Genomic DNA, 12,124 nt, shown 5'->3' with positions numbered 1-12,124 from the left:
GAACCTGCAGACGCTGAGCACCAGTTTTCCAGTACATCTGGGTATTTCTGAGCCATGAGATGCAGTCTGGTTATGAATATGAACCCCCAAGTCCTTCCCGTATGCAATTTGTACATCAGCCAGACGTCCAAATGGCTGATTTTCTCACCTAATGCTCATTATTGTCCTTAAATTACTCCGGTGCTCTCCACCTCTCCTTTGGGGATGTCAGCCCCGCTTCTCCAGCCCCTCCACAACTCAGTCTTCCCTCCTTTCTCAACCGAAATCTCACAGGAAAACCATTATTTGATTCTTTATTCTCATTTCGAACCAGAAAATTGAATCAAAATACGTCCAGTTTTGCATCCGTATAATAATTTATGCACCCCAAGGAGCTTATGGGTGCCCACATTCACCTGCTGGTCTCCCCTCCATCGTGAGAGCTCTCTCCCCGTTGACTTGCTGCTGCTCCTTCATGCCTGAGATGTCCTTCCCTAGTGGGTCATGAGCTTATATGTTGTGCAAATTACGTACACATGGATGAGAAGCAAAGGCCAGATTGTTTCAAGTGTCGTTACAATAAGAGCTTGAAACCATATGAGCTTACGTAATCTATTTTGCGATCGGAATTCTACATAAAGCCATTGTGAAAGTGGATAATCCTTTTCCATGGTTCCTTTATGTTCACCATTGAACACAAGGCCTTCAAAATACGTTTGTTTTCCTTCTTTTTTGGTGTGGTTTGTTAGGTTTTACAGGGCGTGAAGAGAAATCTTATTTCACCCACTTGCAGTGCTCCATGGAGAAGGTACCCAAGGGGACCCCAACCCACGTCCTTATCCCCCAAAAAAGCACAGGGCTCACTGGAGCCACTCAAAAGCCTCCAAAGAAACCCTTGGGTGTTGCAAGTGACACCCTGTTACCCCCAGCTGATGTCCCCTCTTCTCCATCCATCAGGGCTAAGACCTTCAGCTGAGCTCCTCCATAGCCAATGAGACATAGGATCATAAAATCACAAATGGTTTGGGTTGAAGGACCTTCCCAGCTCCCCAGTGCCACCATGAGCAGGGACATCTTCACCAGCTCAGGTTGCTCAGAGCCCCGTCCAGCCTGGCCTGGGATGTCTCCAGGGATGGTTCATCCACCACCTCTCTGGCCAACCTGGGCCAGGCTCTCACCACCCTCAGCACAAACAATTTCTTCCTCATGTCCAACCTGAATCTCCCTCCTTTAGTTTCAAACCATCACCCCTTGTCCTATCCCAACAGGCCCTGCTCTAAAGTCTGTCCCCATCTTTCTTATGGGCCCATTTTAAGTACGGAAAGACCGCAATAAGGTCTTGTATCGTGTATTTCTCCATGTGGGTTGGTCTGCGCCTGGAAATGTTTGTGGTCTCCAAGGTGACCACACCGGACACTTCTTCTCTCTGTAAAGCAGATCAGTTCTGGTCAACCCACAAGGGATCTTGCTGCAGCATCACAGCAGGGAAATATAAAGCCGTGAGGTTTCTGGGGCTGTTTATAGATTGAACAGGCAGGGAAATCTGGGTCAGAAATGTCACAACGTCTGCACTAGAGCAACACCTTTTAATTTTTATTTATAATAATATAATAAAAATCAAACTGCAGGTTGAGAAGTGGGCGTCACTGCAGGCAGGCTCCCAGTCATGTCACTTCTCCACTGGGCAGAAGTCCCAGAAACTGGAGAATGAACATTTTTTTCGGTGCTTTAGCACCGTTCTTCATCGTTTGCACCAACAGTGAAGCACTTGGTGACGCAGATAACTGTTTATTTCCCCACTGCTTTTTTTGCACAGATTTTTCTGCTTTTGACGGCATCCCTTCACTCCCAGAGAGCGACACGACATTTGCTGTGCATTGATCATGCTGGGAGAGTCTGAAATAGTCAAGGGAGGTGGAGAAAGGCTTTTTTTGCACACAGAAGAAGAAGAGCCTTATGGCCCAAACCCTGGGGAGCCCAGGGAACAGCTGGGCAGTCACTGCTTTGCCGCAGCTTCCCTCTTTATCGGTTTTCTTCACCATTTCTTCCTCAAAAATCTGAATAGCTGCAAATGCTGCCAGGAGCCCAGTGTCCTTCAGAGTCTGCCAGTGGTCACAGACTCACAGAATCATTTTGGTTGGAAAAGCCCCTCAAGATCATCAAGTCCAACCATAACCCACCCCTGGCACTGCCCCATGTCCTGAGAACCTCCTGTCCGTCTGTCCAGCCCTCCAGGGATGGTGACTCCAGCACTGCCCTGGGCAGCCTGTTCCAATGCCCCACAGCCCTTTGGGGAAGAAATTGTTCCCCACATCCAACCTCAACCTCCCCTGGCGCAACTTGAGGCCGTTTCCTCTGCTCCTGGCGCTTGTTCCTGGGGAGCAGAGCCCGACCCCCCTGGCTCCAAGCTCCTTTCAGGCAGCTGCAGGGCAGTAGATGTGTGAAGCCAAAAAGGATCCTTGCAATGACCTCCCCAAACCCCATCTCTTTTAATAGCAAGAACTGAGAGATTTGGTTCATGGTGAGAAACTGCATATGTTTCTATTTCTCCCTTCCCTTGGGGTGTGCAGAGCTCAGCTCAAGTGGCTTGGCCAGGGGTTTGGAGCAGATGACCTCCAGTGGTGCCTTCCAGCCTCAGCCAGCCTGTGGGTCTGTGATTCTGTAGCTTCTGCGGGAGATACTTGCTCTGGGGTCCTCAGCACAGGACACACACGGACCTGCTGGAGAGGGGCCAGAGGAGCCCCAGGAATGATGCGAGGCTGGAACAGCTCTGCTGGGAGGACAGGCTGAGAGAGCTGGGGTGTTCAGCTGGAGAACAGAAGCTCTGGGAGACCTTAGTGCGGCCTTTCCGGACTTAAAATGGGCCCATAAGAAAGACGGGGACAGACTTTTGAGCAGGGCCTGTTGTGACAGGACAAGGGGTGATGGTTTTAAATTAAAGGAGGGAGATTCAGGCCGGACATGAGGAAGAAATTGTTGTCCCTGAGGGTGGTGAGAGCCTGGCCCAGGTTGGGCAGAGAGGTGGTGGCTGAACCATCCCTGGAGACATCCCAGGCCAGGCTGGACGGGGCTCTGAGCAACCTGAGCTGGTGAAGATGTCCCTGTCATGGCAGGGGGGGCACTGGGGGAGCTTTAAGGTCCCTTCACCCCAAACCATTCTATGATTCATTGCGTTTTGTCTCCTCTGCTGGGATCACTGAAGGGCTCCCAAAGGTCTCCTTTATTTTTTTGTCTTCCCTCTACAGGTCAGTACTTCACCTCTGCTTCGCACCCATGCCCTCAACAGCACTTCTTTAAGGCCTTTACCCGAGGAGTGCCATGCAACATATCGGGAAGCCTCCATGGGAAGAGGAGCCACACCATTCCTGGGTGGCACGTCCAGGAGAAGACCCTCGTGCCATGGGCAGGAGAAGGGCTGAGCTTGGCCATGACCCCCTCACCCAGCTCCATGCCCCTGGGGGAAGGAGAACCAGCAATAACATGCGATGCAGCGTTTTCCGTTTAAACGCTCTGGTGGGAGGAACGACGGTTTCAGCATTAACGGCTTCTGATCTCTGGAATTCAGTTACGTGCTGGTTGGAAAAGCAGAGGCCCAGGGGCACAAGGGGCTGGACGCCAGCAGGGGGACTGAGGGTGAGGTGGGACAGGGAGGGTCGGGAGGGGAGGGGACAGGAGGGGACAAAACGAGTGGCAGGACAAGGAGGGATGGTGGCAAATGGAAGTGGGACTGGGGTGGTGGGAGGTGGCAGAACAGGCCCAGGTGGAAGCTGGAGGAGGAATGGGGATGGGATGGGGTGGGATGGGATGGGATGGGATGGGATGGGATGGGGGGAACAGGGTGGAATGGGGATGGGATGGGGTGGGATGGGGGGGTGTGGGGATGGGGATGGGATGGGGTGGGATGGGATGGGATGGGATGGGATGGGATGAGATGGGATGGGGTGGGGGGGATGGGATGGGGGGGATGGGATGGGGGGGACAGGGTGGAATGGGGATGGGAGGTGGTAGGATGGGATGAGATGGTGGGGATGGGATTGGGGGGACAGGGTGGGAAGGCATGGAGTGGGGATGGGATGGGGATGAGATGGGATGGAACGGGATGGGATGGGGAGGGGACAGGGTGGAATGGGGATGGGATGGGATGGGATGGGATGGGGTGGGATGGGATGGGATGGCGGGGGGGGGGGGGGGATGTGCTGGGGGTGGATGGGATGGGGGGGCCAGAGTGGAATGGGGATGGGAGGGGGTGGGATGGGATGAGATGGGATGGGATGGGATGGGATGGGATGGGATGGGATGGGATGGGATGGGGGGGAACAGAGTGGGATGGGATGGGATGGGATGGGATGGGATGGGATGGGATGGGATGGGGGGAACAGGGTGGAATGGGGATGGGATGGGGTGGGATGGGGGGGTGTGGGGACGGGGATGGGGATGGGATGGGGTGGGATGGTATGGGATGGGATGGGATGAGATGGGATGGGGTGGGGGGGATGTGCTGGGGGGGATGGGATGGGGGGGGACAGGGTGGAATGGGGATGGGAGGTGGTAGGATGGGATGAGATGGTGGGGATGGGATTGGGGGGACAGGGTGGGAAGGCATGGAGTGGGGATGGGATGGGGATGAGATGGGATGGAACGGGATGGGATGGGGAGGGGACAGGGTGGAATGGGGATGGGATGGGATGGGATGGGATGGGATGGGATGGGATGGGATGGGATGGGATGGGATGGGGTGGGGGGGGGCGGGATGTGCTGGGGGTGGATGGGATGTGGGGGCCAGGGTGGAATGGGGATGGGAGGGGGTGGGATGGGATGGGATGGGATGGGATGGGATGGGATGGGATAGGATGGGATGGGATGGGATGGGATGGGGGGGGAACAGAGTGGGATGGGATGGGATGGGATGGGATGGGATGGGATGGGATGGGGTGGGATGGGATGGGATGGGATGGGATGGGGGGAACAGGGTGGAATGGGGATGGGATGGGGTGGGATGGGGGGGTGTGGGGACGGGGATGGGGATGGGATGGGGTGGGATGGTATGGGATGGGATGAGATGGGATGGGGTGGGGGGGATGTGCTGGGGGGGATGGGATGGGGGGGGACAGGGTGGAATGGGGATGGGAGGGGGTGGGATGGGATGAGATGGGATGGGATGGGATGGGATGGGATGGGATGGGATGGGATGGGGGGGAACAGAGTGGGATGGGATGGGATGGGATGGGATGGGATGGGATGGGATGGGATGGGATGGGATGGGATGGGGATGGGTGGCATTTGGAGGAGAGAGGGAAATTGAGGGAAGGAGAAAGCAACAGAGGGGAGGGATGGCTGGTAGAAGGACGTTGGGTTGGTGGGAGGTGACAGATGGACCCCGGGTGGCAGTTGGAAGGTGGCAGCACAGGGCTGGGTGGCATGAGGGTGAGGGGTTGGGGTGGGGGCAGGACGGGCCCAGGTGGGGTCAGGACATGGCAGCCCCCAGTGCCAGCTGGTGCCACAGGAGTGGAGCTGGATGAGGGTAGAGCTGGGAACTGGGTACTGGAGGGTCTGGTGGCACTTGGGGACCCCAACAAGGGACCAAGGGAGATGGGGAGTGGGGCCTGGCGGCTGCTGGGATGGGTGGGATGGGGCAGTGGGGATGGAAATAGGGTGACAGCCCCCCAGGGTGGGCTGAGGCGGGGGTGGGGGTCACGCTGATGGAGTGTCCCCACAGGGCTGGCCTGGCCTGGAGGGACACGGGGATGGGGACACGGCGCTGCCCACCCCCAAGGGGTGTGTGGGTCATGACACTGATCCTGCTGCTCTGTCCAGGTGAGGGACAGCGATGGGGAGATGGAGAAGGGCTGGGGGACCCCAAAGTATGGGCTGGAGGGGCATGGAGGGGATGTGGGTGGAGGGAGGTGGGATGGGGTATAGGGGATGGAGAGCACGGGCTGGAGGATGGGGACATGGGGAGGGACATGGGGGACAATGCAGGGGGGATGTGGGATGTGGAGGTGCAGGGTGGGGACATGGGCTGGGGGACGGGGGTTTGGGGATCTTGGCTGGGGGAAGATCCCCCTTGCACTGGGCACTGGGAAGGCCAAACCTCAAATCCTGGGGGCAGTTTTGGGCTCCTCATCTCAGGGCTCAAAATGGCGGCACCAGGGGAACCAAAATCCCGTCAGACGCAAAATGGCAGCGCCAGGGGCACCAAAATCACTTCAGGGCTCAAAATGGTGGCCAGAGCCATGGTGGGACCACCTCACAAGAAAGGCCTTGAGGTGCTGGAGCGAGTGGAGAGAAGGGAACGGAGCTGGTGAGGGGCTGGAGCACAAGTGTGATGGGAGCGGCTGAGGGAGCTGGGGGGTTCAGCTGGAGAACAGGAGCTGAGGGGAGACCTTCTGATCTCTGAACTGCCTGAAAGGAGCTTGGAGCCAGGGGGGTCGGGCTCTGCTCCCCAGGAACAAGCGCCAGGAGCAGAGGAAACGGCCTCAAGTTGCGCCAGGGGAGGTTGAGGTTGGATGTGGGGAACAATTTCTTGCCCAAAGGGCTGTGGGGCATTGGAACAGGCTGCCCAGGGCAGTGCTGGAGTCACCATCCCCTGGAGGGTTGGACAGACGGACAGGAGGTTCTCAGGACATGGGGCAGTGCCAGGGGTGGGTTAAGGGTTGGACTCGATGATCCTGAGGGGCTTTTCCAACCAAAATGATTCTATGATTCTAAGACAGGGTCAGTGACACAACCTGGGACATAGGGGTGGAGGATGAAGACGGAGGATGCAAAGGCAGGGATGTGGGTGGGGGATGCAGTCTGGTAGGATGCAGGACGGGACAAGCATGGAGGGACACGGTCAGGGGGATGCATGTTGAGCTCAGCATCTTGTAATTACACAAGTTATCTCATTTTTCCCCTTGTTAAAAAATGTTCTCCAGAGTTTCTTGTATCCTCAGCTTTCTTAGGCCCATCACTAACAGCAGAGAGCTGCTCAACCACCTTCTTCACATCTCTCATTGAAGACAGATGGACTCGCAAAATCTAAACAGGCCAAATTTTTCAAATTTCCACTTAAAATCCTCCTTCTGCAGTCCAGGGGAGGGAAATCCTTCATTGTCTGAAATGACTAATGCCCTTTTTCCCTAAATGTAGACTCTCTTTCAGGTTTTACTGAACCATTGAGAATCATCTACTCCGAAATCACGGTGCCCAGGCTGCTGGAGGCAAAAGAACGGACCTTCCCCAAGGTCATTTGGTTTTTAGGAAATGCTTTTTCAACCACGGGTCTGGACCATGGTCTTTGCAGGGGGTCATGGGTGGGTGGGAAAGGGCGAACGGGGCGAGGAGACGGCTCCGGCTTCCCAACCAAAATCAGCCTGTAAATAGCGTTGCATTAATTCCTGAAATTAATCAGCGCCTCGGCCGTTCCAGGTGGACATGTCCTATTTAATAACGGCAGAAGGAAACCACCACATCGTCCATCTGACGAGAGCAAAGTGAGGCTCTTCCCCAGCTCTCCCTCCTTAATTTTAGCACAGGGACATAACGGGGAATTAATGGACCCACGCTGGGGATTTCTCTTTTACTTTTCAGAAATTTGATAGCCAAGGACATCCCAGTTTTCACGTACAGTCCAGAGGGAAGGCTGATAACCGAGTTTCCCTATATTCAGGTAAATTTAGATGTCTCTCAATGATGCACCAATGGGCAGAACCAAATAACACTCATCCTCATTCAAATATACCAGTGGACCTAAGCAAGGGACCATAGAATCATTTTGGTTGCAAAAGACCTTTAAGATCATCAAGTTAACCCCACACCGCCAAGGATGGCTTTCTGTGTCTAAAATATCCATTATTTTTGCACCATTTGTTTAAAAGCAAAGGAAGGACTCTGTATGGGGACTAATAAAAACTAGAAAAACAATTTCACATTCACCAGCACACTTGATTTCCCTTTCACACTATTAAAGCTTTAGAAGTAATTCTACTCCATCATGGGCAAAATCGAGAAATCACAAAATACCGCCCTAAAAATTAATTATTATCACAGTATCACACAGTATCACAGTATGTTTGGGATTGGAAGGTACCTCAAAAGCTCATCCAGTCCAATCCCCCTGCTGGAGCAGGAACACCCAGCTGAGGTTCCACAGGAAGGTGTCCAGGCGGGCTTTGAATGTCTGCAGAGAAGGAGACTCCACAACCTCCCTGGGCAGCCTGTTCCAGTGCTCTGTTACCCTCACTGAGAAGAAGTTCTTTCTCAAATTTAAGTGGAACCTCTTGTGTTCCAGCTTGATCCCATTGCCCCTTGTCCTATCATTGTTTGCCACTGAGAAGAGCCTGACTCCATCCTCGTGGCACTCACCCTTTGTATATTTATAAACATTAATAAGGTCACCCCTCAGTCTCCTCTTCTCCAAACTAAAGAGCCCCAGCTCCCTCAGCCTTTCTCACACAGGAGATGCTCCACTCCCTTAATCATCTTTGTTGCCCTACGCTGGACCCTCTCCAGCAGTTCCCTGTCCTTCTTGAACTGAGGAGCCCAGAACTGGACACAATATTCCAGATGGGGTCTCACCAGGGCGGAGTAGAGGGGAAGGAGGACCTCTCTCGATCTACTGACCACCCCCCTTGTAATACACCCAAGGATGCCATTGGCCTTCCTGGCCACAAGGGCACAGTGCTGGCTCATGCTCATCCTGTTGTCCACCAGGACCCCCAGGTCCCTTTCCCCTACACTGCTCTCTAATAGGTCATGCCCCAACCTATACTGGAACTTGGGATTGTTCCTGCCCAGATGCAGGACTCCACACTTTCCCTTGTTAAATTTCATCAGGTTATCCCCCGCCCAACTCTCCAGCCTGTCCAGGTCTCTGATGGCAGCACAGCCTCTGGCGTGTCAGCCACTCCTCCCAGCTTAGTGTCATCAGCAAACTTGCTGATAGTACACTCAATTCCCTCGTCTAAATCATTAATGAATATATTGAATAATATTGGCCCCAGTACTGACCCCTGAGGCACTCCACTAGATACTGGCCTCCAACTGGACTCCGCACCATTGACCACCACTCTCTGGCTTCTCTCTTTAAGCCAGTTTGCAACCCACCTCACTACTCTATTGTCCAGACCACACCTCCTCAATTTAGCTGTGAGGATGCTGTGAGGGACTGTGTCAAAGGCTTTACTGAAGTCAAGGTAGACCACATCCACCGCTCTGCCATCATCCATCCACCTTGTTACATTCTCATAAAAGGCTATGAGGTTGGTCAAGCATGACTTCCCCTTGGTGAAGCCATGCTGACTGCCCCTAATGACCCTCTTATCCCTGATGTGCCTTGAGATGGCACCAAGGATAAGCTGTTCCATTACTTTAGGCTCCTGGTTTATAGAGTTTTTTTACCAAATAACCCTTCCAAAGTGCCGAAGGGCAGATTTGGGGAGGTTTTCTTTGTCCGTTTATTGATGCAGGGTGTTTTTTTGACCTGAAGCCACGTTTGTCCCTTGCAGGACAACTGTTACTACGAGGGGTTCGTGGAAGGCTCCCCGAGATCCATCGTCTCCCTCAGCACGTGCTTTGGGATCAGGTAGAGATCTTCCCAGGCTTTCAATATCAAATTAACCACCATGGGGATTTATTTTTCAAAGCATGTAACCTCGATTCTGTGCGCGGTGCTTTCTGCTGCATCTCGCTGTTAAAATTCAAATCTTCAAACGCAGCTGAGATTATTTTATTTAGCATTACGGATTTTACAGCATTTCCACCATAGATTTTGAAGGCAGATGCGAACATGAAAATGGAAATTTTAGCCAAACAATGTGCTTTATATTCTTCTGGCAACAGGTTTGACACGTCAAGACAGCTCCAAGTTTTACGTTAAAAGACAGTAAACTAGGCAAGAACTTCTCAACTTTCCTCTTCAGGCACACTCCATAGCTGGGATATATTTATTTTTGATAGTTCAAGGTCTGAATATGAGACAGAATATCTGAGCTACTTTTTTATTTTAATAAATAGTCATAACTTCAAAAATACTTAATTTTATTTTGTATTATCTTCACCAGCTTTGATGGAAGGAAGTTATCCAGCCATTATTTATGGCATCCAGCAGAAATATTCACATTTTCCTATCGTGACACACAAACCAGTAATTACAAACATTTTAGGAGTAAATAACTCAAACTCCGGCAAAACTAAGATCCATTGATCCATTAGATGACCACGGGTGAGGTTTGAGATTGGGTAGAACCACCTGCACTCAAACAAAACACTCCAAAAGATCTCTGAATTAAGCAAATCTTTTAAGATGCCAACTTATTAGCAGATGCGGCCAATGTAGCCGCGGTGTCTGCAATCAGATCTTAAATATGGATGTTCCTTCAAGGGCTGTAGTGCGGAGCTTTTATTGCCTTCTCATTTTCATTTAATACATGGAATTCATCTTTAGCTTCTTTTTCCCAAAGCTGCATGACCACTTTTTCAAGGCCGTATCCTAAACCTTGGCCATGACACTTTTTCTTTCCATAGAAGATCTTTTAGGTTTGCTCCTTGCGTCTTCTCAATGGGAACAGTGGTAGGAAAGGGCTAAATCTATCCTTCTCTTCCTTGTCAAAACAAACAAACCACATAAAATATCACTGATCCAAATATCCCCGAAGCCCAGAGGTGTTTGCTGGGATGGCCCTGCATCTCCAGCATCATGCACTTTGCTTCTTTATTTACTAAATAATTTAAGAAGCCATTTGGTTCTCGTCTCTTACTGACTCCACAGCGGCGTGTTGCAAATTGGAGATCTGTGGTACGAAATCGAGCCCGTGGAGAATTCCTTGACGTTTCAACACCTCATTTACCGAAGGGCGCTGGAAAACGGCTCAAGCGGGCTGTGCCAAGTGGCCGAGGAACACAAGGCTCACCTGCCCGAAGATGGAGAACTCGCCAACGGGAGTCGTAAAATCGTCTTTGCTGACGTAAGGACACCGCGTTTACTCATGTTGACATTGTACCCTTATGTCTATATGTACAGTGTATGTTAAATTCCAGAGTGATCTGACCACAGGGAAAATTCTTATTGCATTTATGACAGCGGTTTCACACTATAAAACATCTGCAGGTCTGGAAGCAAATAAGGTTTTTGTGTAGCAACCATGAGCAAAGCACCTTCACATGGTATGGAAAATACACCTAGAGCCGTGCCTGAGTGTCACACTGCAAAATTAAGACGGCGCTTTGTTTCTGGAGGAGCGTTTGGTGGCGCATTGCCAGGTCCAGATCATCCCGCCCCGGGTTGAATTCTCTCTTGAGGTCTCTTCCCGCTTGTAAATTCATCTCACAAGCTCTAAAAGTTAAACTCAGGATTTTAAAATGGTAGTTGAAATGAAAGTGGAAGCGGCAAACATGATTTTTTTTTAAGATGGCAACAAAAAGGGGAGCTGACACATAGTACTTAATTTAATGCATCTTTACATCTTGGCAATGAAGATCAACAACTGCTTTCTATTGGTCTTTAGTCAGTATTCACCTTACAGTAAGCAAACCTAAACTCTACTCCCCGCTTTGCTTTAATTATACACCAAAAAAAAGCTTTAGTAATGTCAAAATGCAAAAATACGCCCATTCTTTGCCGTTCAGAAACAGTTTCCGTGATTCCAAAGGAAATCAGTTTGTTCTGACACCATTTGATATTGGGTATTACTGATGGGCTTGTTTGCAGAAGCGCCTCGGTTAGAGAAGCAGTTAATTTGCTCTGATTTGTGGATGCTTTCAGAGCTTGTGAGGACTTTTGTCGCGCCTGTTCCTGCTCTCCAGTAAGCCAAGATTAAGCGTTATTTTTGTACCTGCGAGTGCGGATTATTTATGGCGACAGCCCGGCCTGTGCAGCGTATTGTGATGGCATTCGGTGACAGAAATAAAGAGTGACACTCGGAGATGCTGCTGCCTGATAATAATATGAAGCACTTAGATGAAAGAATTACTGATCAGCTCCCATAGTGGAAATATAGTTTTATAAACTGCTGCAATTTCTCTGAATTTACTGAGAACCCACCAGGGAAAGAGGATAATTTATAATAATAATTAAGTGGCATTTATTCAACAGAGAAGAGAGATGAATCCTCGTGCTTAGGTAACATCATTTTTTTAGCCATGTATACTTCTGCAGCAGCCAAAA

The 12,124-nt window shown here is 51.3% G+C and overlaps 2 protein-coding genes across 2 annotated transcripts in view; both read left to right on the top strand.

The window, feature by feature from the left end:
* The window catches only part of OR2AT4 (olfactory receptor family 2 subfamily AT member 4), a 30,276-nt gene extending 28,416 nt beyond the window's left edge, over positions 1–1,860 (top strand). The window contains 1 exon segment of the mRNA XM_071803624.1: positions 1,796–1,860. Coding sequence (XP_071659725.1) covers positions 1,796–1,860 — 65 coding nt within the window.
* Positions 1,861–3,406: 1,546 nt separating this feature from the next.
* Positions 3,407–12,124, top strand: part of LOC136099776 (disintegrin and metalloproteinase domain-containing protein 21-like) — a 34,156-nt gene continuing 25,438 nt past the window's right edge. Inside the window, 8 exon segments of the mRNA XM_071803629.1 lie at positions 3,407–3,434; positions 3,437–3,593; positions 5,696–5,793; positions 7,123–7,205; positions 7,390–7,454; positions 7,552–7,630; positions 9,468–9,544; positions 10,730–10,925. Of these exon segments, the coding sequence (XP_071659730.1) occupies positions 3,407–3,434; positions 3,437–3,593; positions 5,696–5,793; positions 7,123–7,205; positions 7,390–7,454; positions 7,552–7,630; positions 9,468–9,544; positions 10,730–10,925 (783 nt within the window).

The sequence above is a fragment of the Patagioenas fasciata genome, chromosome 1 (genome assembly GCF_037038585.1).
Source record: "Patagioenas fasciata isolate bPatFas1 chromosome 1, bPatFas1.hap1, whole genome shotgun sequence".
In the NCBI taxonomy this organism is placed as follows: Eukaryota; Metazoa; Chordata; class Aves; order Columbiformes; family Columbidae; genus Patagioenas; species Patagioenas fasciata.
The sequence above is the reverse complement of the archived record's forward strand: the minus strand, read 5'-3'. Positions and strand labels throughout refer to the sequence as shown.